This window comes from Erinaceus europaeus, chromosome 3 (assembly GCF_950295315.1).
Source record: "Erinaceus europaeus chromosome 3, mEriEur2.1, whole genome shotgun sequence".
Classification (NCBI taxonomy): Eukaryota; Metazoa; Chordata; class Mammalia; order Eulipotyphla; family Erinaceidae; genus Erinaceus; species Erinaceus europaeus.
In genome coordinates, this window is record NC_080164.1 from 54,631,420 (window position 1) to 54,657,589 (window position 26,170).

The 26,170-nt window shown below is 39.9% G+C and overlaps 1 protein-coding gene across 2 annotated transcripts in view; it reads right to left on the reverse strand.

Annotated features, from left to right (window-relative positions):
* Positions 1-16,491: 16,491 nt before the first annotated feature.
* Positions 16,492-26,170, reverse strand: part of COMMD1 (copper metabolism domain containing 1) — a 103,972-nt gene continuing 94,293 nt past the window's right edge. For both annotated transcript variants that reach the window (XM_016195417.2, XM_007539653.3), the window contains exon 3: positions 16,492-16,711. In XM_016195417.2, the coding sequence (XP_016050903.2) occupies positions 16,604-16,711 (108 nt within the window). In that variant the 3' untranslated portion in view covers positions 16,492-16,603. The remainder of the gene's footprint in view (positions 16,712-26,170) is intronic.

The following is a 26,170-nucleotide window of genomic DNA, read 5'->3' on the forward strand; positions in this document are numbered from 1 at the left end:
AGAGACTCCTTGTGAAAACATAAATTGACTAGGCTAATTTTGAAGGCTAATCACTAATATCTATTGGGTTGTTGGAAAAGCCATGATGTTATTTTTTCCCCATGTTTTTCTATGCAAAAAATGTGTCATGACTTTCCCGACAACTCAGTATTTGGGCCCAGAGTTTGAGAAGTTCTAGGAATCCACTCATATCAATTTGCAAAACCTGACTATGTGTAACCTTTTACCACTAATAATGTCACATTAAAAGTTTGAGATCAGCCATAGTAGAACTCACAGAATGAAAATGGATAAATACTACAAAGCAGCCTCTATCCCCTTCTGTGTGAAAGCTGTTGAACATTTACTAGCACCCCACAATCTGTGCCTATAATCTAAAGTGCACATAACTCATAACAGCAATTTATATATGTATGGAGGAAATCATGTGCAAAGATGTTCACTAAAGCATTGTTTGTAGTGGGAATAATTGTAAACAATATATTAATGCAGTATTGTAAGAAAGTGTCTATGGCAAATGGAATTGGAGTATTACACCAAAGTAAAAGACTCTGGGGTGGGTGGGTGGGTGGGGAGAATACAGGTCCATGAAAAATGATGAATTAAATAGTGGGGGTTGTATTGTTAAATGGGAATCTGGGGAATGTTATGCAAAAAAAAAAAAGTAGAAACGCAAAGCAGAAATTGACTGAGTTTGGAGTATGGCACCAAAGTAAGAAAGCAGAAGTACACTAGAGTTTGCAGTGAGTACCTCCCTAATACTTCCTCTCCACTTTTCCAAGCTTTGGGTCCATTTCTCACCCGTGTCGCTAAGTGCTAAATCTCTCAGTTAGTCAGAATCAAGCACATGATTCTAGGAAAATCAAAGAATTTTGAGAGATATTGAAATTTTTAAATATCAAAAAGCATCACCATAGTCAGGAGAAACCAAAACTTTACAGGATTTATTTCATAGTAGTTTCATTTGACTTATAAGTACAGAAAAGGAAAGAGAGGAATTTTCTTTTTTTTTTTTTTTTAATTAACAAAACCATAGGGTAGGAGGGGTACAACTCCACACAATTCCCACCGCCCAATCTCCATATCCCACCCCCTCCCCCGATAGCTTTCCCATTCTCTATCCCTCTGGGAGCATGGACCCAGGGTCATTGAGGGTTGCAGAAGGTAGAAGGTCTGGCTTCTGTAATTGCTTTCTCGCTGAACATGGGCGTTGACTGGTCGGTCCATACTCCCAGTCTGCCTCGAAAGAGAGGAATTTTCTTTTCAGTGATTCCAAGAGTTAAGGGTCTGAAGCAGGCCTAGTAGCCCAAAAGTCATCCAGAGTGCCCTGCAGGAAAAATGTAGGGCTGCCAAAGAGGCCCAGACAACTGGGGAAGGACAAGTTATGTTCCAGGACTAAGAGGGTGCATCACATTCCAGAAACTCAGAACACAATCATGGCCTTTAAGTTGGAAACTTAAGGATATTTATATTGTCAAGGACTTGTTTAGTTTTGGTTTAAACTTCACCCAACTGGGGCTGGATGGTGGCACACCTGGTTGAGCACACATTACAATGCTCAAGGACCCAGGTTTGAGCCCCTGGTTCCCCATGCGGGAGGAAACATTTTTGAGTGATGAAGCAGTACTACAAGTTGTCTCTCTGTCTCCCTCTACCCTCTTGATTTCTGGCTGTCTCTATCAAATAAATAAAGATAATAATTAAAAAAAAAACCTTCACACAACAATACATAGATAATACTGTCCTTGAGAAGTCCAAAACCCTCCCCTGCCTTATTTAGCAAATATATAAACCTTTGTTCTACTTTGAGCTAGTCTAAAGCACTATAGGGATGTCTTGCTGACAATTATAATTTTTCTCCTGTTAATCCATTTTTAAATTTTTTTTGTTAATCTATTTTTGATTCATAGCCAGTATACTTACTCGAGTCAGATCTACGTTGATAAGAAGTTTTTCTTCTCAACAGTTTATATAAAACTATTTCTATAACTTCAGCTGCTACATAGTATCCCATAGACACTTTCTTTTTTTTTATTTATTTTATTTTTTTATTTAAGAAAGGATTAATTAACAAAACCATAGGGTAGGAGGGGTACAACTCCACACAATTCCCACCGCCCAATCTCCATATCCCACCCCCTCCCCTGATAGCTTTCCTATTCTCTATCCCTCTGGGAGCATGGACCCAGGGTCATTGAGGGTTGCAGAAGGTGGAAGGTCTGGCTTCTGCAATTGCTTCCCCGCTGAACATGGGCGTTGACTGGTCGGTCCATACTCCCAGTCTGCCTCTCTCTTTCCCTAGTAGGGTGGGGCTCTGGGGAAGCTGAGCTCCAGGACACATTGGTGGGGTCTTCAATCCAGGGAAGTCTGGCCGGCATCTTGATGGCATCTGGAACCTGGTGATTGAAAAGAGAGTTAACATACAAAGCCAAACAAATTGTTGAGCAATCACCATCTTCAGTCCTCCAAACACTATATAAGGTTAAAAAAAAAAAGAAAGAAAGAAAGAAAAGAAAAGAAAGGGACAAAATTAGAGTCCAGTCACTATTTGCCTCTTCAGACCGGCTTCTTTACAAACCATGAACACAATTAATTAGGTAAATTTCCAAGTGCAAAACTAGGTGTAGCGTTTGATCTACAAATAATGGCCCAGCTGTGGTTACACAGCAACTAATTCTCTCCTAGGGCTTCCCAAAAGGCAACAGGGACTTGCAGGGTCTTGCCCCTCCAGTAGGGATTCCTGGCTGCTGGCCTATAGGGGCTACAGTTGATTCTCCCAGGGTCAGGTCCCCTGTGAGGAGATTTCTCCAGTTCTTTGGGGACCTTCAGAGTCAAATTCTCTTAGCTTTTTATTCAACTGTTCCCCACAGGGAGAAGGAAAGGGACTGTTTGCTAAATGTTCACATTACCCTTCTGCACTTATTAAAATTACATGCATAAGTCTGATGAGAAAGATTAACATTTCCTACTTATCTCAGTTGGACCTGGTTAATTCCCCACTAGTTGCTTGTGGACTGAATTATCTGGCTATTATTGATTTACTTACTTATTTCACTTCCTGACAGTGGGAAGAATATTTTTCTCTAAATTCTCTGTAGGCCTCACCATCTTTCCCAAGTCAAGCCAGCATGGCCCCACAACTCTGCCAGGAATGCTGCAGAAACTGTTTCTGGCCTCAACTTCCCACCCCCGGGATTGAGAGAGCCTTGGGGTTTCTTCAGTTGCACAATCCCATGTCTGTTAGCAGTCATGGGTTCTCTTTCTCCAGCTTTGTTTAACTTTGTTTGATTATCTTCCATGGGAACACAACTGCATTAGCCTTCCTTTTCTCAGCTCTCCATTTATAACTCATCACCATTGAACTAAACTGCAGACAATGAATGGATATGATCCAGGTTTGTAAACATCCACCAAGAAAAAAGGTCACTTTCACAAAGAGGTGTGATTCCAGCCATTCATGAAAATGTGTTCCCTTTCTATCTCCAGATCCAAATCCATTGTTTTTTTATCTTCAGTTACTTGGCTTCTCCAGCCCAGTCTAGACTATCCCTCCATCCTTCACAAATATACGTGTTTTTAAAAGCATAGACTTAAAATGTTTGATAGCTTCAGCCTTCCTCCTTTTGACCTTTTCCTCTACTGAAATTCTTTTTTTTTATTTTTTAAATATTTATTTATTTTTGCCTTTTGTTGCCTTTTTTTTAATTATTGTTTTAAGTTATTATTGTTTTTATTGATGTTGTCATTGTTAGATAGGACAGAGAGAAATGGAGAGAGATGGGGAAGGCAGAGAGGGGGAGAGAAAGATAGACACCTGCAGACCTGCTTCACCGTCTGAAGCAACTCCCCTGCAGGTGGGGAGCCAGGGGCTCGAACTGGGATCCTTACACCGGTCCTTGCGCTTTGCGCCACCTGCGCTTAACCCACTGCGTTACTGCCCGACTCCCTCCTCTACTGAAATTCTATCCAAGCAATTATAGTTTGCACTATTTACTTTAATACTTACTTAGCTACTGATTTACATTGCTTGTCAACTGCTTTACATTTACTGGTTTTAGTTTCCTAAGGAGAGTTCCTAATAATAGCAATAATGATAACAATAGCAGCATCAAACTTTCGATGTGCTGGTGCTGCAGCCATTACTCCAGGTGTTTTTCACATGGTAACTCATTTTATTCTCCCCATATGCCCACAGGTTCGACTCTATTATCACCCTGGTGTTTTTTGTTTATATACAAAAATGAAACAGCCAGAGATGGTGAATAAGTTGACCCAGGTTGCACAGCTTGTAAGAGAAAGAGCTAGGATTTGATACAGTCTTAAACTTTGTGCCTCTAAAAGATAACTTTTACACTATTTCCTAAATTCTAGTTACTTCACAGTACCTAACCCATGAATTATTGATATATTACTTATTTATTTATTTTGACTTCCAGGATTATCACTGGGGCTCAGTGCTGGCACTATGAATCCACTGCACCTGGAGGCCTTTTATTTTTTTTATTGGATAAGACAGATATTGAGAGGGAAGGGGGAGATAGAGAGGGAAAGAGACAGAGAGACACCTTCAGACCTGCTTCACTGCTTGTGAAGCGACCCCCCTGCAAGTGGGGAACCAGGGGCTTGTACCCAGATTCTAATGCGGGTCCTTGCACTTCATGCTATGTGCGCTTTACCGGGTGCAATAAAATGAGTTACCTGGCCCCAATTATTGACAGATTAATCCTGATTTTCACATGAGAAAAACTAAACTTGCCTGAAGTTACAGATCCGTGCAGAGATGTGATTCAAATCTAGAACTATCTGACTAATGCTTTCTTTACCTCTACTCACTGGAAACCAGGGATCTGGTTAATACTCAACTCAATCATCTTACCTCTATTGCTCACTCATCTCATGTACAACTGTAGAGACTTCTATCAACAGGGAGAAAATATGAGAAGATCTTTACCCTTATGGATTTCCTACTTCTATGAAAAACAGAAAAACAAATGAGTTGTACTAAAATGTATTTAGATGCTGTGATGGCAGTTATAAAAATTCAGTAGGCACAAACAGAGGTTAGAATAGTAAGGAGTCCTGGGACTGTCATATAAGTTTTAAAACTTCATTTATTTGTTTATTTTTATTATTGCCAGTGTTATTTCTGGGGCTTGATGCCTACATGACAATTTCTTTTTATTTATTTATTTATTTATTGTTATTTATATATTTTAATTTTATTTATTTATATTTTATTATTTATTTTTATTATTTTATTTTTTGTTATTTATGTTTTATTTATTTATTTTTTGTTATTTATTTATTTTGTCTAAGATTGTATGTTACAGTATATAGTTTTACACCACACCCACCACCAAAGTTCTGTATCTCCACCCTCCTACCTCCCAAAGATAACCGCTATAGTTCTCACAAGTCTTAAAAACAGTTTGCTTGCTTCTGGTGTTGTTTTGTTTTCTAATTTCATGTGTATCAGCTCTCTAGATTCCACATGTAAGACCATCTAATGGTTGTCTTTCATCTCTTAGATCACTAAGCATAATTATCTCCAGTTCTATCCATTTTGTCCCAAAGGACACAATATCATCTTTTTTGATTACAGAGTATTATTCCATGGAATATATATCCCATAACTTAAAAAAAAAATTATCCATTTATTTACTTATTTATTTTTACCTCCAGACTTATCACTGGGGCTTGGTGGCTGCACTACGAATGCAGTGTAGTGTGTACAGTGCTTTTTTTTTTTTTTTAATAGGATAGGAAAGATAGAAATTGAGAGTGGGGTGGGGCGGTAGTACAGCGGGTTAAGAGCACCTGGTGCAAAGTGCAAGGAACAGCATAAAGAACCCGGTTGGAGCCCCCAGCTCCCCACCTGCGGGGCAGTCGCTTCACAGGCGTGAAGCACGTCTGCAGGTGTCTGTCTTTCTCTCCCCCTCTCTGTCTTCCCCTCCTGTCTCCATTTCTCTCTGTTCTATCCAACAACAAATGATATCAACAACAACAATAACCACAACAAGGCTACAACAACAAGGGCAAGATAAGGGGGAGAAATGGCCTCCAGGAACAGTGGATTCATGGTGCAGGCATTGAACCCCAGAAATAACCCTGGAAGCAAAAAAAAAAAAAAAAAAAAGAAAGAAAGAAAGAAAGAAAAAGAAATGGGGGGGGGTAGTGGTCCGGGAGGTGGCGCAGTGGATAAAGCATCAGACTCTGGAGCATGAGATGTCCTGAGTTCAATCCCCGGCAGAGCATGTACCAGAGTGATGTCTGGCTCTTTCTCTCTCCTCCTATGTTTCGCATTAACAAATAAATAAAATATTTTAAAAAACAAAAGAAATTGGGGGGTAGAGAGGAAGAAATTCAGAGAGACACCTGCAGACCTGCTTCACCGCTTGTGAAGCATCTTCCCCTGCAGGTGGGTAGTAGGGGCCAAAACGGGATCTTGCATGGGTCCTTGTATTTTGTACTATGTGCACTTAACCTGGTGCTGCCACCACCCAGCGCCCTCCCATAACTTCTTTAGCTAGTCATCTGTTGATAGGAATTTAGGCTGCTTTCAGTCTTTGGGTATTATAAATAATGCAGCGATGAACATACGGGTGCATATGTCCCTTTGAATTAATGTTTGAGTGTCTTGGATAAATGCCCAAAAGTGGTATTGCTGGGTCATAAGGTGACTACATTTTTATTTGTTTAAGGTCTAGCTACATAGTCCTCCAAAGGAGCTGTACTAGTTTCCACTAGCGGTGTAGCAGAGTTCCTTTTCTCCACAACCTTGCCAACACCTTCCATTTCCTAATTTGTTGATGGAAGCCATGCTCTCAGGTGTGAGATGCTATCTTAGTGTAGTTTTAATTTGCATTTCTCTAATGATAAGTGTTTCTTCATGTGCTTGTGGGCCATGTGTATCTCTCAACTGTCTGTTTAGTTCTTTGGCCCACTTTTTTCACTTGGTTATTTTGACTTTTTTTGTAGATCTGTATTTGCTATCAGTCACTGTGGGTTCTAGTGCATGGTAACATAAGTGCACCACACGGTGTGCCACTGCCCCGCTCCTCAGAAAAACTTTTTTTCCCCAAATATTCTTTTAAAAAATTTTAATTATCTTTATTTATTTATTTGATAGAGACAGTCAGAAGTGGAGAGGGGAGGAGGACATAGAGAGGGAAAAAGACAGAGAGACACCTGCAGTCCTGCTTCACCACTCACAAAACTTTACCCCTTCAAGTGGGGACCAAGGCCTCGAACCAGGTCCTTACACACTGTAACAACATGTGCATTCAACCAGGTACACCACCACCCGGCCCCCTCAGTACACTTTATAATCCAAATTTTTATCATAGAAAGGGTTTGTGATAAATTTTGTTAACCAGAAAAATTAACAGAGCATCTTGAATATCCTGGCTTTTAGGTTTCTGTAGTTGATAACCCTCTCAAATTCATTATAAAGTGTTATTTTTTTCTCTTTTTATTTCTTCATTGGGGGATTAATGGTTTACAGTCGAAAGTAAAACACAGTAGTTTGGACATAACATTTCCACATAAAAATACAACCCCCACCAGGTCCTCCTCTGCCATCACGTTCCAGGACTTGAACTCTCCACACAAACCTACCCCAGAGAATTTTACTTTGGTTCAAAACTCCAACTCCAGTCCAAATTCTGCTTAGTGTTTTCCCTTCTGATCTTATTTTCAACTTCTGTCTATGAACGAGATCATGCCATATTTATCCTTTTGTTTCTGACTTATCTCACTTAACATGATTCCTTCAAGCTTCATCCAAGATGGGGTAAAGAAGGTGAATTCACAATTTTTAATAGCTGAGTAGTATTCCATTGTGTGCCACAACTTACCAATCACTCACCTGTTGTTGGACACTTGGGTTGCTTTCAGGTTTTGGCTATTAAAAATTGTGCTGCTATAAACATAGGTGTACACAAATCTTTTTGGATGGGTATGTTCGGTTCCTTAGGATATATCCCCAGGAGAGGAATTGCAGGGTCATAGGGTAGGTCCATTTCTAGCCTGAGAGTTCTCCAGACTGTTTTCCACAGGGGTTGGGCCAATTTACATTCCCACCAGCAGTGCAGGAGGGTTCCTTTGTCCCCACAACCTCTCCAACATTTGTTACTGCTACCTTTTATTTTTTAAATATTTATTTATTTCCTTTTGTTGTCCTTGTTTTATTGTTGTAGTTATTATTGTTATTGATGTTGTTGGATAGGACAGAGAGAAATGGAGAGAGGAGGGGAAGACAGAGAGGAGGAGAGAAAGACAGACAACTGCACACCTGCTTCACCGCTTGTGAAGCAACTTCCTGCAGGTGGGGAGCCCGGGGCTCAAACCAGGATCCTGCTGCGCTATCGCCCGTCTCCCTGATCTCCTTATTTGATGTGTGACATTCTCAGAGGAGTCAAGTGGTATCTTCTTGTTGTCTTTATGTTCATTTCTCTGACAGTCAATGACTTGGAGCATTTTTTCATATGCCATTGGCCTTTTGGATCTCTTCTTTGGTGACTATTCTGTTCATATCCTCTCCCCACTTTTGGATAGGTCCATTTGTGGGTTTTTGTTGTTGTTGCTGGTATATATATTTTTCCTTTCTTTCTTACTAATTTTTATTAAAGCCCTCCTCAATCGCTATCGAACAGGCCATGGCCGGTGCGCCACTATGTTCCACCGCTGGGGAGCCAGAGACGACCCGAACTGCCCCTGCGGCTACAGACAGACTATGACCCACATTGTCAACGACTGCCACCTCTCCAGATTCAAAGGAGGTCTCGAAACTGCATCAGGCTCAACTTGACGCTGTTGACTGGCTACAGAAGAAGGGCAAATGCTAGAAGAAGAAGAATTAAAAAGAACTGAGAGAAGTTAAGAAAGGAGGGGAAGATAGAGGAGATAAAGATAGACACCTGCAGACCCGCTTCACTCTCATGCTTTGGGTAGCAAGGGCTCAAACCCAGGTCCTTGTGCTCGGTGATCTGTGTGCTTAACTGGTCCCCACAGACTTTTAAAAAACATGTTATTTATTTATTTATTTTTACTTTTTTAATTTTATTAGTGATTTAATATTGATTTACAAAATTACAAGATAACAGGGGTACAACTTTGCACTGTTCCCACCACTAGAGTTCTATATCCCAATCCCTCCATTGTAAGCTACTGCAGTTCTCCTAAGGTTGCCATTATGGTTTAACTATTATTTCTATGATATCCGTCTTTATTTGTATACATTTACCCTTCTCCCCCCCCCCCGTGGTCTCATGTTCTTCCTTTCCAAGTCACATATACACCTATTACTACCTCTAAATGTCCCTTCCTTTTCCCTATCCTCTCTCCAGGTCCCAGCCACAGACTTTTTAAACATGCATGCTACTCTTTTTAAGGGTTCAGGAGTTGGGTAAAATTCAGAGACGGAAAACAGTATTACTGGATCTCTATCTGGTCACAGGCTCAAACAAGTCCTCTGACCTGTCAGTACAGATGTTTCCCCATTTTTGACAAAATGATAAAAGCTTCTACCGGGGCCAGGTGGTGGCGCACCTGGCTGAGCGCATGTGTTACAATGCTCAGGGACCTGGGTTCGAGCCCCCAGTCCCCACCTGCAGGGGGAAATCTTTACGAGTGGTGAAGCAGGGCTGCAGGTGTCTCTCTGTCTCTCTCCCTCTCTATCACTTCCCTTCCTCTTGATTTCTGGCTGTCTCTATCAAATAAATAAATAAATAAATAAATAAATAAATAAATAAATAAAGCTTCTCAAATCAGTCATTCTGAGATCACTGCCAAATCTTGGCCATGGTTCTAAAAGTAGCGGTAATATGAATCATAAGAAGAAAAATCAATAAAAATTCAAAGTAGTCTGGGAGATGGCATAGTGGATAAAGCATTAGACTCTCAAGCATAAGGTCTGGAGTTCAATCCCCAGCAATACATGTACCAGAATGATGTCTGGTTCTTTCTCCCCTCCTATCTTTCTCATTAATTAAATAAAATCTTAAAAAAAAAAAAAAAAGGAATCAAACCAGATAAAAAGTCCCCAGAGTTATTTTATTTCTTGAATATTAAGACCGTTTAATAATAACAGCATTAAAGATTTTAACAATTGTTTTATTTTTTACTTTAAAGAACAGTTTAATCTTTTTAAAAATTATTTTTATTATCCTTTTCTTTAATGGATAGCCAGAAATTTAGAGAGTAGGGGGAGATAGAGAGGGAGAGAGTCAGCACTGCCTTACTACTTGCAAAACTTTCCCTCTATAGGTGGGGAGCGGAGGCTCAAACCTGGTCCTTGTGCACTGTAACATATGTTCTGCCAGATGTACGACCACCCAGCCCCAAGAACAGTTTAATCTTTATTCTATTTGTATAATCACCCCAATCAGTGCATTTGTATCCTGTGACTCAAAAGAACTTGCAATCCTAGAACTAGTGGGGAATAAAAAACTAGCCAAGATCAGGCAAAAGAGAATCAAAAGGCCTAATTAAAGTCTTAGGTGAGTAAATAATGTAAATACTCATATTTTGCTACCTGCTTGTGTACAGATTAATATTTTATTCTAATAACATATATACTGAACTTGCAAGTTCTGTAAATTTGTACCAGTTATCTGACAGGAAACAGACCCAAGCAGGTACCTTTGTAATGAAGACTAGCTCAGTGACGCATATAGTTGTGACTTTATGAGACACAATTATGGCCATCTTGTAGTAAGCAAAAATTGACTACACAAAATAAAAATTATTTCTCAAATTCAGAGGTGGGAAAAAACTATAAATGTTGCAACTAGAGCTAATGTCAAATTAATATCTATTTGGGGCTTTTCCCTTCTGTAGGCTAAATCACCATCTAACATAAAGCTGTACTCTTGGGAATTTTATTTTTGTATCTTTTTCTTTTCTTCCAGGATTTATCGATGGGGCTTGGTGCCAGCACTATGAATCCATTGCTTCTAGTGGCTATCTTTTTCCTATTTTGTTGGATAGGACAGAGAGAAATTGAGAGAAGAAGGGGAGATAGAGAGGGAGAGAGACAGAGAGTTACCTGCAGACCTGCTTCACCACCTGGAAAGTGACTCCCTGCAGGTGGTAGCCAGAGGCTTGAACCAGGATCTTTGCATGGGTCCTTGCGCTTAGTACTATATGAGCTTAACCTTGTGCACCAATGCCCACACCCCCACTCTTTGAAATTTTATAGTATTATAAACCAATTGCAAATCAATAAAATTTGTTAAAAAGGTTAAATCATTGTTGAACATATTTTTCTGGACTTGACTATAGTTTTCCTCATAGAGCTTTGTCCAGTCACTAGCCTAGCTACTTACTGTGCACTTCAGAAAACAAATTTTTCTAACATCAGTTAAATGTTTACTTTTCTTTAAATTTCTACTTTTCTATTTTCTTTTAATTTTCATTCAGGTCTAAAATCAGAACTTCAGGCCTGGGTTTGATCCCTGGCAATGCATATGCCAAAGGAAAGAGGTTTTCTGGTCTCTTCTTTTCCTAAAATAGATATATAAATATATAAATCTTAGAAGGAGGGAGAAGGTGAAGGGGAACAGGGTGGGGGCACAAGAGTGGGAGAAAAAGAACAGGAAGGAGAAGGAGATCAGTAATTAGTAATCTGACATAAATCTATTTTAGATTTTGGATACTCAATGTCATCTTTTGCTTCTCATCACCTTCTGGCATTTGGAGGAGAGAAAGTTAACTAAATTTAAAAATATTGTAATTCTTTCTGAATCATCATTAAAATAAGACTAGAGAAAAGATTATATAAAAGAAAGAAAGAGACTTTAATGGTAGAATGTAGGCTTTCACTGATGAAGCTGATAAAAGCTAGAGCTTCTGAGAGATGCTAATTCTGAAAATAAGGCTAAATCTTTTGCACCTCATCAACACAAAACTACTGAAGTCTGCATGGTCAGACTTGTCTTCACCTAGCCCAGGCTTACTTGTTCAGAGACAGAGAAATGGGAGGTGTGTGTGTGTGGGAGGGGGGGGTGGCAGGCTGTGTTGTACCCGGTTAAGTGCACATATAACCAAGCACGAGGACCCAGCTCCCCACCTATAGGGTGTCTATCTTTCTCACCCCTCTATACCTCCCAACCCCACTCAAATGAAAAAAAATGGAAGGAAAGAAAAATTAATGGAAAAAATGGTCACTGGGAGCAGTGGATTTGTAGTGCCAGTAATCAAGCCCTAGCAATAACCCTGGTGGCAAAAAAAAAAAAAAAAAAAAAATAGACGGAAAGAAGGAAAGACACCAGAGGACTGAAATTTGCTCCAATGAAGACAGGGTTGGCTTCAAATCTGGGCTGCATGCATGAAACAGCAAGAGTACTCCCAGGGGAACTAGCTTACTGCTGGCTGAATTATTTCTAAGCAGACTGAAATTAAAGTGTTTATTGCAGGGACAATTTCTACAAGGTCTGATTCAGGCTGAGGGCTGACTACTTTGCCCCACATTTCCTGAACTCAAAATAAAGTGTTTTTTAACTAGCAGTTATAGAGGAAGGACATCTAGGTGGATCTGCTGGGATCCTTAAGCCAACTGTGTCTTTTCTTGTTTTTTTCTCTATCCATATGCTATCTCCAGGGAGTTGTCCCCTACAAAATATCACAAAAACAAGCTAATCAGAGAAATTATAAAAACAGATATCTTTTAGGCAAGAAAAAGAGTGATTTATTCTCATACTTCATTAGAGAGAGATAAAAATTAACATAATCTTTTTGAGAGAATAATTTGGTAGTGTTTGCTCAGTCTTAAAAACATGTTCCTTCCACATCTTGGTGTTTATTCTGGAAACATTAATTCTTAGAGTCAGGAAACAACTCACCTGGTAGGGCATGTGCTCTGCCATGAGTAAGCCTGTGATCCAGTCCCCAACACCAAGACACAGAGAAAGTTCTGGTGCTGTGGTTTCTCTCCCCAACCCCATCCTTTGAAATAAAAAGAATGAAAAAAAGACATACGGGAGTGGCCACTCATGTGCAAAGTCTTGGAAAAACACAAACCCTCTTTTTCTCTCTCAACTATTCTTTTCTTAATTTCTGTAATGTTAAATTGACAGCTTACTTAATTGTTCTTAGTGTGTGCTGTATTTTCAAAATATGCTATAATACACATATACTCCTACAACAAATATATACTCCTTTGGTAATCTGAAATTTAAAAACAACTAGTAAATATAACAAAGACAAGCAGAGTCAGGCAGTGGCTCAGCTGGCTAAGCATACACATTATCATGTACAAGGTTCAAGCCCCTGGTCCCCACATGTAGGGTGAAGCTTTGTGAGTGGTGGAGCAGGTGTCTGTCTCCCTATCTTCCCCTCCTCTCTCAAATTACTGTATCAAATAAATAAATAAAATGTTAAAAAAAAACATAAGAAAAGATAAGAGATACTACTCTGTTCAAAATGACTTGCATTCAAAAGTCCTCTGTGTAAAAGTGAGAATCATCTTTATTTATTTATTTTTTTCCTCCAGGGTTATTGCTGGGCTCGGTGCCTGCACCATGAATTCACCGCTCCTGGAGGCCATTTTCCCCCCTTTTTGTTGCCCTAGTTGTTGCAGCCTCGTTGCGGTTATTATTGCCATTGTTGACGTTGCTTTGTTGTTGGATAGGACAGAGAGAAATGGAGAGAGGAGGGGAAGACAGAGAGAGAGGGGAGAGAAAGATAGACACCTGCAGACCTGCTTCACCGCCTGTGAAGCGACTCCCCTGCAGGTGGGGAGCCGGGGGCTCGAACCGGGATCCTTACGCCGGTCCCTGCGCTTTGCGCCACGTGCGCTTAACCCACTGCGCCACCGCCCGACTCCCGAGAATCATCTTTAGCAACCAATTCTTTAAAATAAATTATAGTTACTATTCTGAGAAAACAGTATGCATGAACAGTGCAGTGCTTCCATCAACCTATGGTTGGGAATATAATAAAAGAGCCCATATCTATTTTTGTAGCAATTACTTTCAGAAAGTTACTGAAAGGGAAATTCAGTGCTCACCACTCAAAATGGCCAGTTAGTTAATAGACACGGGTTGGTACAAGGAAAGCGAGTCTATGTTAGGTGCTAGTAGTACCTGAGAAGATGGTATACTTCTGTCCCCCCCCCCAAAAAAAAAAAAACTCACTCTCAGGTTGGAGTTCAGAGCTTATAAACTGTAGTGGGACAGTGAGAGTGAAGAAGTCCAGTCACACTGTTATCTGGCTGAATAATTTGCATAGCTTCCAGTTGCTGAAAAAGGTACAGTTACTCAGAAATGATTTGCCAGAGTTTGGTAGTTTTGTCCTTTATAATAATACCTGAGATAACATCTAAAACATTGGAATTTGGTAGTTTAAAACTTCGAGATAACTTTCTTATACCTCTCTAAACAGCAGGCTCCTAGTTATCATTTCCTGCTACTTGGTGAAAGGGCAAAGGGCAGGTTCCTACAGAAGGAAGTGAGTGTATACATGAAATATATCTATATATCTATAGAAAGGAAGATGGCCTCTGTAATAACTTACTCATGAACAAATGGAAGATCTAAATAGAATTTCAAACACACATGATTTCCTCTCCCTGTGAGCCCATGGGTTGTCCTATTTCTTTAGAACTTCTCAGACTCTGGGAGTTGGGTGGTAGCACAGTGGGTTCAGGGCAGGTGACACAAATCGAAAGGACCGGTGTAAGAATCCTGGTTCAAGCCCCTGGCTCACCTACAGGGGAAGCAGGTCTGCAGGTGTCTATCTTTCTCTACCCTTCTCTGTCTTCCCCTCCTTTCTCCATTTCTCTCTGTTATACAACAACAACATCAATAACAACAATAAGAACCACAACAACGATGAAACAACCAGGGCAACAAAAGGGGAAAAAATAGCCTCCAGGAGCAGTGGATTAGTGTTGCAGCCACTGAGCCCCAGCAATAACCCTGGAGGCAAAAAAAAAAAAAAAAAAAGAATTTCTCAGACTCTCTTTGGATATGTGAATAAAAGCCAGTGTAGTAGCTATAGTTCTTCCTTCCAGTGATATCTGGAATCGCATGATCTGATGAGATATTCCTTTCTCCATCTTACAGCAGGAGATATTATTGAAATTATCCTGGATCACATGATGGTAGCTTTGGGAACAGAAAATATTTTAATAGTTCTTAAGCCAAACCACACTTCTTTTCTGGATCTATTTACAGTAATGTTTCAAGATGTTTTCTGAAGGGTCCATAGGGGCTACATTTAAAACCTTCTGGTCTTTGTTTGCTAACTGTTGGGATGGTTTTAATTAGGAAGGAAGTCAATATTTCAGCTTGGAAGAGATCCTAAAATGTCTCCAAACTGATTCAGGAGAAAAACACTTAACAGAAGAGGACTTATCCTGGCCCTGGAATAAGCTCATTAGGACTGATATATGCTGTAACTGCAGACAAAGAAAACAACATTTTTGAACCATTGTAGCCCAAAGGCAACTGTGGTTAATGTTCAAGTGTCAGATGACAAAGCCTGTTCAACAAAGATCATAGTCTTACTATATTGGTTGATAGTTTCCTCCTCTTAAAATATTCTTGGTGTTTATTATTCTTTGCTGTCTATTTTTTAAATGTTTGTGTATTTTTATGAGAAAGAAAATCTGAACAGAATACCAGCATATGGTGGTGCTATGGGGTCTCTGGTGTCTCAGGCACACAACATGCAAGTCATGTGCTCTTACACTGAAATATCACCCTGGCCTTACACTAGTTTTTTGGAAGAAACTTTTTTTTTTTTGCCTCCAGGGTTATTGCTGGGGCTCAGTGCCTGCACCATGAATCTATTGCTCCTGGAGGCCATTTTTCCCCCTTTTCTTGCCCTTGTTGTTGTAGCCTTGTTGTGGTTATTATTGTTATTGTTGATGTTGTTGTTGGATAGGACAGAGAGAAAAGGAGAGAGGAGAGGAAGACAGAGAGGGGGAGAGAAAGACAGACACCAGCAGACCTGCTTCACCGCTTGTGAAGCGACTCCCCTGCAGGTGGGGAGCCAGGGGCTCTAACTGGGATCCTAAGCCAGTCCTTGTGCTTGGCACCACGTGTGCTTAACCTGCTGCGCTATCGCCCTACCTCCTGAAAGAAACTTTTTAAAATAGGTCTTATTTGATATTGCAGGCTAATTTTTTTGAGATAATGGATCTTCTTACATCATTCTGTAGACATTTTTCCTTCGCACAATCTAACTTGAGGTAAATAAAGGGAAACTTGTGATGAGGTCAGATTAGTTCTAGGTTCCAGGAAAGTCCAGTTTTCTCAGTAGTTCAAACCAGAACCTGCAAATGTTGGGAACACACATTCAAATGCCTGAATCAGTTCCAGAAGCATCTCAGGTTTTCTAGTCAGTAAACATCTTATAGATTAGGCAGGCTCTAGGTTTCAGCTCAAGATAAAATTTTATTGACAGCATATAAAAATATAAGAACCTTTATAGTAGATCAGTTGTAAGACAATTAAGAGGAAAGAAATACTAGTAAGCAGAAGCAGGTGAGACTTGAATATGAGGATTAGATTTAATATTCATTGGAAAATACACTTAAAAAAAACAGATCAGTTGGGAGAAGTCATGAACACTTTGACATCAAGAATTCCACATTTAGCTAGGTTGGCTGCATCAGTGTACTGATACTTTCTTCTATTTCAGACAGCTTCTTTAGTACTTGGCTGATCTTGACCTCATCAAATTCCAAACACAGAAATTCAGATTCCTGAAAAACAACAACAAAAAGTTGTTTTAGAAGAGACTGTCAAGACAGTCTAGGCTCTGGATCTAGCATGACCCAGATTCAAATGACCTGAACCTCTCCACAGAAAACACATTTCATACCTCAGTATCTAGATGATATTTTACCCAATAAAGCAAATCCAACAATGCCCTAAATGAAAGTGCTTCATTGAGATAAATTTACAAATAGTTAAAAGGTACACAAATGTCAGGTGTTTTCATTGTTAGGCATATGAGAAGCTTCTTTTTCTTTTTCTTTTTCTTTGACTCCAGGTTATTGCTGAGGCTCAGTGCCTGCACTATAAATCCATTGCTCCTGGAGGCCATTTTTCCCATTTTGTTGCCCTTGTTGTTATTGCTGTTGTTGTTGTTGAATAGAACAGAGAGAAATAGAGAGAGGAGGAGAGATAGGGGGGAGAGAAAGACAGACACCTGCAGACCTGCTTCACTGCTTGTGGGGAGCAGTGGGGTTCTAATCAGGAATAGAACCTAATCAGGCTCCCACAGGTGGGGAGCCGGGGGTTCTAATCAGGATTCTTACACTGGTCCTTGCACTTCGTGCCACGTGCACTTGACCCACTGCACTACCTCCCAGCCCCAATTTTTTTTAAAAAATATTTTTTCATCTCTCCAGACAATAACTTGGGTTTACCTGCATTTCACATGTCAGGCTCAGGCAAAAACTAGTAAAGTCATGGGTCCCTTGGAATATACCTAAAATATTCCTATGAACTTTTTCCAATACTGAGACCCCAAATCTTCACCTGCAATATTCCAGCCTTTGGGTTTAGGATTAGTCAATAATTGGTTCTTCTTTATATATATATATATTTTTTTTTAATTTTTTAAACAAATTTTAAAAGTTTTTTAATTATCTTTATTTATTGGATAGAGACAGCCAGAAGTCGAGAGGGAAAAGGGGGATAGAGAGGAAGAGAGACACATGCAGCACTGCTTCACCACTAGTGAAGCTTTCCCCCGAAGGTGGGGACTGGGACTCGAATCTGAGTCCTTTTGCATTGTAACGAGCGCTCAACCAGGTGCGTCACCACTCAGCCCTTCTGCTTTATATCTTAACTCTATTTCAGCCACCAGGTTCCAGATATTACCATGATGCCAACCAGTCACCCCACCAATGTGTCCTAGAGCCATGCTTCCCCAGAGCTCTGCCCCACTAGGGAAAGAGAGAGACAGGCTGGGAGTATAGATTGGCCTGTCAACATCCATGTTCAGCAGGGAAGCAATTACAGAAGCCAGACCTTACATCTTCTGCACTCCATGGTGACCCTGGGTCCATACTTCCTCGGGGTTAAAGAATAGGAAAGCTGGGGATGGAGCGGTAGTACAGAGGGTTAAATGCAGGTGGCGCAAAGGGCAAGGATGGGCATAAGGAATATGGTGAGAGCCTCTGGCTCCCCACCTGCAGGGGAGTCGCTTCACAAACGGTGAAGCAGGTCTGCAGGTGTCTTTCTCTCCCCTTTTCTGTCTTTTCCTCCCCTCTCCATTTCTCTCTGTCCTATCCAACAACGATAGCAACAATAATAACTACAACAATAAAACAACAAGGGCAACAAAAGGGAATAAATAAATAAATATTAAAAAAAAAAAGAAAGAAAAGAATAAGAAAGCTATCGGGGAAGGGATGAGATACAGAGCTCTGGTGGTGGGAATTGTGCTCCTCTCATCCTGTGGTCTTGTCAGTGTTTCCACTTTATAAATAAAAACTATAATTTTTAAAAAATTATTATTTATTGGACAGAGACAGAGAGAAATTGAGAGGGAGGGAGAGATAGAGAGGGAGAGAGACAGAGACATACCTGCAGCCCTGTTTCACAACTCATGAAGCTTTCTCCCTGCAGTTGGAGACCAGGGGCTTGAACCCAGGTCCTTGTGCGCTGTAATGTGTGCGTTTAACCAGGTGTGCCACTGCCTGGTCCCTACACTTACTTTTCTTGCCATCACATTTTGCGCCATAATCACTTTTAAGGTAAGTACATAAGTACTGCAATTTATAAATGATGACTCCAGGGCACCAAGAGGTTAACTGCTTTCACAAAATCAGAAAATACAGTCAGCATGAACTCTCAGCTGTGACTCACTCCAAATTCATGTTGCTCTCATGGCACTCAGTAGTATAACAAAGGAATGAGAATTTGAACCAGTTAGCCTGGAAATTGGGTTAACTTGGATTTAGTGGTTAACCAGAAACTATGACAAGTTGTGACCAAGTTGTTTGGGAAACATCATCCAGACAGATTAAAGAAAACTAGATCTTGAAATAACCATACACATTTCTGGGGCCTTTCCATATGTTGTGAACCAACTCTCCCAAAATTTCCCCCCAAACATATTCCCTTTAATTGCTGTCAGGATCAGCAAGCCAGGGGGCTTGGTTGTAGCACACTTGGTTGAGCACACATATTACAATGCAAAAAGGTCCCAGGTTCAAGTCCCCAGTCCCCACCTGCAGGGGACAAGCTTTGCAAGTGGTGAAGCAGGGCTGACAGGTGTCTCTCTGTCTCTCCCACACCCTCTTGATTTCTGGTTGGTCCTAGCCAATAAACAAAGATAATAAAGATTTTTAAAAAAAGAATCGCCAAACCAGCTCTAGATTAGATAGAGAATTCTTTCAAATGTGGTAGAAATAACTTTATATACATTGGACAGACCCTAAGTCTAAACTGTCTTGAGCAATATGGGCAAATTGTATATGCCCAAAAGTAACCATGGAGAAGATCATTAAGAACAATGACTAGGGGAGTAGGGTGGTAGCGCAGAGGGTTAAGCGCACATGGAGGTAAGTGCAAGGACCGGCTAAGGATCCTGGTTCAAGCCCCTGGCTCCCCACCTACAAGGAAGTCGCTTCACAGGCAGTGAAGCAGGTCTGCAGGTGTCTTTCTCTCCTCCTCTCTGTCTTCCCCTTCTCTCTCCATTTCTCTCTGTCCTATCCAACAACGATGACATCAATAACAACAATAATAATACCTACAACAATAAAAACAAGGGCAACAAAAAAGGGAATAAATGAAGTAAATATTTTAAAAAAGAACAGTGATTATACAATTTTATAACAATATGAATTCTTAGAAATTAGATAATCCAATTGCCTTGTTTTCTAGATAGTAAAACTGAGACCCTAAACATGCTACAAGACATGCCAATTGTCTCTGTTGACAGCAGAACTACCAGATCATTACTCTTCCCTTTACATTTTCCTCTCTAAATATTTGGACACTTCCTATTCTATCCCCAAACTGGCAGATAAAAGCATACTGAAAAGAATCTTCTGAGGGAGGGAGTCTCAACCAATGGTGTTGGAAAAATTGGGTTGACAACATGCAGATGTATGAATCTGGACCATCACAAATCACTGTGCACAAAAGTCAACTCCAAATGGATCAAAAGCATGGACACTAGATTAGAAACTAACAAATACATAGATGAAAATATTGACAGAAAACTTCATAATCTACTCAGAAATGCCTCTGAAGCATACAAAACAATAGCAAAAATAAACCAATGGGCTTACATCAAAACTAAAAAGCTGAGATCGCTTTCTCTCCTCTCCTCTCCTCTCCTCTCCTCTCCTCTCCTCTCCTCTCCTCTCCTCTCCTCTCCTCTCCTCTCCTCTCCCGGATCAACTAGGAATACCAAAGGAGACCACACGGACCGAAACAAGACAGGACTAGAATGACTACAGGAACCCAGTAAATCACCTGTGAGTACAAACATGCATGGCTGGTGACAGAGAGGAGAGAGGGGCCTAAGGAGAGATTAAGTGACTGCTAACAGTTCAACAGTTTATCAGTGGAGACACCACCTCCAGTCTGCTCCACAACAAGGGGACAGCTGAAGGGAGGAAAGGACTCCCCAGAGACTCACCAAGTGCAACTCTGAGTCTCCATTGCTACTACCCTCAGAATCTGGAGCAGCAACAGGGAGGGACACCAGGGGACAGAGATCTAACCGGGAAACTCAGGAGAAGACCTATACCTCGGTGGCATAGCTGAGGGGCTGTGAAAGTCTCTTTGCATAACCACTGGATTATCTCTGCCACACCCTGCTTTATCTCTTGGTCAGGAGTCAGTGATTAAGCTAAGAAGCCTATTGACAGTTTAAAAGCCCTCAGGCTCCCATAGCCTACAGGGAAGAAAAAAAAAAAGAGGCTTTTACACCACTGAGCTCCAACTCAGGGATTGAAAAAACTGTTAACTTCCACCACAGTAAACCCTTTAATTAAATTACTTGGACACAAGTCAATCCAGGCAACAGTGATCAATAATTTGAAAAGTGCTGATAAAGGGAACTCATAACATAATATATAAAATGGTTAAAACAACAAGAAAAAATATTGGAGACTCGAACCAGGACAAGAGTCCAGCTAAAAGTCCTCCAGAGGGTGAAGCACAAAACAACGAGTTCAACATCCAAACATTAGCTAAGGAAATAATAACAGGAGTGAGTAAAGAATTTGAAAAAATTGTAATCAGAAATGCAGGAACAACAAATGAGAATATGGAAGAAAATTCTAATTATCTCATGGTTATTAGAGAGCTGAAAGCTAAAATCGCTGAGCTAAGAAGGCAACTAGCTGAACAAGCTAAAACAGTATCAGAGCAGGGCAACAAAATAGTTGAACTCCAGAAAACAGTAGAGGGCAGAGAGAATAGAATCTATGAGGCTGAAGACAGAATTAGCAAGATTGAGGATGAATTAGAGACAACTAAAAAAGAAGTAAGAGATCTCAAAAAGAGATTAAGAGATGCTGAAAACAACAACAGAGTCCTATGGAATGACTTCAAAAGAAACAATATACGCATTATTGGCTTACCAGAGGAAGAAAGAGAAGGAGAGGAAGAAAGCATTCTCCAGGCCATAATAGCTGAAAATTTCTCTAGTCTCGACAACACCAAAGACATAAAGATTCAAGAAGCCCAGAGGGTCCCAAACAGAATTAACCCAGACCTAAAGACACCAAGACATGTCATACTTAGAATGGAAAGGAATAAGGATAAAGAAAGGATCCTCAAGGCTGCAAGAGAAAAACAAAGAGTCACCTACAAAGGAAAACCCATAAGATTAGCAGCAGACTTCTCCATACAAACACTACAGGCCAGAAGAGAATGGCAAGATATCTATCGAGTGCTCAATGAGAAAGGCTTTCAGCCAAGAATACTATATCCTGCTAGACTGTCATTCAGACTAGATGGAAGCATCAAAACCTTCTCAGACAAGCAACAGTTGAAGGAAGCAACCATCACCAAGCCTGCCCTGAAAGAAGTTCTGAAAGGTCTCCTATAAACAACCAGACCACCACAAATAGGACATATATCAAAACACTCTAAAACTCTTCAAGAATGGCATTAAAATATCTTCAATCTTTGATATCAATAAATGTCAATGGCCTGAATTCACCTATTAAAAGACACAGAGTAGGAAGATGGATCAGAAAACACAACCCAACAATATGTTGTCTACAGGAAACTCACCTAACTCAACAAGACAAACACAGACTTAAAGTGAAAGGATGGAAAACTATCATACAAGCCAATGGCCCACAAAAAAGGGCAGGAACAGCTATTTTCATATCTGACATGATAGACTTTAAAATAGATAAGATTAAAAAAGATAGGAATGGACACTACTTAATGCTCAGAGGATCAGTCAATCAAGAGGACTTAACAATTATTAACATCTATGCACCCAATGAGAAGCCATCTAAATACATCAAACTTCTACTGAAAGAGCTACAGCAATATATTAACAGTAACACAATCATAGTAGGGGACTTCAACACCCCACTATCTCAACTTGACAGATCATCCAGGAAGAAAATCAATAAAGACATAAGGGAGCTAAATGAAGAGATAGATAAACTAGAACTATTGGACATTTTCAGAGTCATTCATCCCAAGAAACTGGAATACACATTTTATTCAAATCCACATGGATCATTCTCAAGGATAGACCATATGTTAGGCCACAAAGACAGCATCAGCCAATTCAAGAGCACTGAAATCATCCCAAGCATCTTCTCAGACCACAGTGGAATTAAACTAACACTTAACAATCAACAAAAGATTAGTAACAGTGCCAAAATGTGGAAGCTCAACAGTACACTTCTTAACAACTTCTGGGTCAAAGAGGAAATCAAGGAAGAAATCAAAATGTTTCGAGAGTTCAATGAAAATGAAGACACAAGCTATCAAAATATTTGGGACACAGCTAAAGCAGTCCTAAGAGGGAAGTTCATAGCTATACAAGCACACATTAGGAAACAAGAAAACGCACAAATAAACAGCCTGATTACACATCTTAAAGACCTAGAAGAAGAACAACAAAGGAATCCTAAAGCAACCAGAAGGACAGAAATCACTAAAGTTAGGGCAGAAATAAATAACATTGAGAATAGGAAAACCATACAAAAGATCAATGAAAGTAAATGTTGGTTCTTCGAAAGAGTAAACAAAATCGACAAACCTTTAGCCAGACTCACAAAACAAAAAAGGGAGAAGACCCAAATAAATCGGATAGTAAATGAAAGAGGAGATATCACAACAGACATTGCAGAAATTCAACATATCATGCGAGGCTTCTATGAACAACTATATACCACCAAGCTAGAGAACCTGGAAGAAATGAATGATTTCCTAGATACCTACCAACTTCCAAAACTAAATCAAGAGGAAGTGGATAACATGAACAGGCCCATTACAGCTAATGAAATTGAAACATTTATCAAAAATCTTCCCAAAAATAAAAGTCCTGGACCAGATGGTTTTACAAATGAATTCTACAAAACTTTCAAAGAAGAACTAATACCTCTACTTTTAAAAGTCTTCCAGAAGATTGAAGACACTGGAATACTCCCTGCCAGCTTCTATGAAGCCAACATCACCCTGATACCAAAAGCAGAAAGGGACACAACCAAAAAAAAAAAACTACAGACCAATATCTCTGATGAACATAGATGCGAAAATATTGAACAAAATTCTAGCCAACCGGATACAGCAGTATATCAAAAAGATTGTTCATCATGACCAAGTGGGGTTTATCCCAGGCATGCAAGGTTGGTTTAATATACGTAAATCAATCAATGTGATCCACCACATCAACAAAAGCAAGACCAAAAACCACATGGTCATATCAATAGATGCAGAGAAAGCCTTTGACAAAATACAACATCCCTTTATGATCAAAACACTACAAAAAATAGGAATAGATGGAAAATTCCTGAAGATAGTGGAGTCTATATATAGCAAACCTACAGCCAACATCATACTCAATGGTGAAAAACTGGAAGCATTTCCCCTCAGATCAGGTACTAGACAGGGCTGCCCACTATCACCATTACTATTCAACATAGTGTTGGAAGTTCTTGCCATAGCAATCAGGCAGGAGCAAGGAATTAAAGGCATACAGATTGGAAGAGAAATCAAACTCTCCTTATTTGCAGATGACATGATAATATACACGGAAAAACCTAAGGACTCCAGCAAGAAGCTTTTGGAAATCATCAGGCAATACAGTAAGGTGTCAGGCTATAAAATTAACATTCAAAAGTCAGTGGCATTCCTCTATGCAAACACTAAGTTAGAAGAAATTGAAATCCAGAAATCAGTTCCTTTTTCTATAGCAACAAAAACTATAAAATATCTAGGAGTAAACCTAGCCAAAGAAGTGAAAGACTTGTATACTGAAAATTATGAGTCACTACTCAAAGAAATTGAAAAAGACACAAAGAAGTGGAAAGATATTCCATGTTCATGGGTTGGAAGAATTAACATCATCAAAATGAATATATTACCCAGAGCCATCTACAAATTTAATGCTATCCCCATCAAGATCCCAAGCACATTTTTTAGGAGAATAGAAAAAATGCTACAAATGTTTATCTGGAACCAGAAAAGACCTAGAATTGCCAAAACGATCTTGAGAAAAAAGAACAGAACCGGAGGCATCACACTGCCAGATCTCAAACTGTATTATAGGGCCATTGTCATCAAAACTGCTTGGTACTGGAACATGAGCAGACACACTGACCAGTGGAATAGAATTGAGAGCCCAGAAATGAGGCCCCACACGTATGGACATCTAATCTTTGACAAAGGGGCCCAGACTATTACATGGGGAAAGCAGAGTCTCTTCAACAAATGGTGTTGGAAACAATGGGTGGAAACATGCAGAAGAATGAAACTGAATCACTGTATTTCACCAAATACAAAAGTAAATTCCAAGTGGATCAAGGACTTGGATGTTAGACCAGAAACTATCAGATACTTAGAGGAAAATATTGGCAGAACTTTTTTCCGCATAAATTTTAAAGACATTTTCAATGAAACGAATCCAATTACAAAGAAGACTAAGGCAAGTATAAACCTATGGGACTACATCAAATTAAAAAGCTTCTTCACAGCAAAAGAAACCACTACCCATACCAAGAGACCCTTCACAGAATGGGAGAAGATCTTTACATGCCATACATCAGATAAGAGTTTAATAACCAACATATATAAAGAGCTTGCCAGACTCAACAACAAGACAACAAATAACCCCATCCAAAAATGGGGGGAGGACTTGGACAGAATATTCACCACAGAAGAGATCCAAAAGGCCGAGAAACACATGAAAAAATGCTCCAAGTCTCTGATTGTCAGAGAAATGCAAATCAAGATAACAATGAGATATCACTTCACTCCTGTGAGAATGTCATACATCAGAAAAGGTAACAGCAGCAAATGCTGGAGAGGGTGTGGGGTCAAAGGAACCCTCCTGCACTGCTGGTGGGAATGTCAATTGGTCCAACCTCTGTGGAGAACAGTCTGGAGAACTCTCAGAAGGCTAGAAATGGACCTACCCTATGACCCTGCAATTCCTTTCCTGGGGATATATCCTAAGGAACCCAACACATCCATCCAAAAAGATCTGTGTACACATATGTTCTTGGCAGCACAATTTGTAATAGCCAAAACCTGGAAGCAACCCAGGTGTCCAACAACAGATGAGTGGCTGAGCAAGTTGTGGTATATATACACAATGGAATACTACTCAGCTGTAAAAAATGGTGACTTCACCGTTTTCAGCCGATCTTGGATGGACCTTGAAAAAATCATGTTGAGTGAAATAAGTCAGAAACTGAAGGATGAATATGGGATGATCTCACTCTCAGGCCAAAGTTGAAAAACAAGATTAGAAAAGAAAACACAAGTTGAACCTGAAAGGGAATTGGAGTATTACACCAAAGTAAAAGACTCTGGGGTGGGTGGGTGGATGGGGAGAATACAGGTCCATGAAAGATGATGAATGACATAGTGGGGGTTGTATTGTTAAATGGGAATCTGGGGAATGTTATGCATGTACAAACTATTGTATTTACTGTTGAATATAAAACATTAATTCCCCAATAAAGAAATAAATTATTAAAAAAAAAAAACTAAAAAGC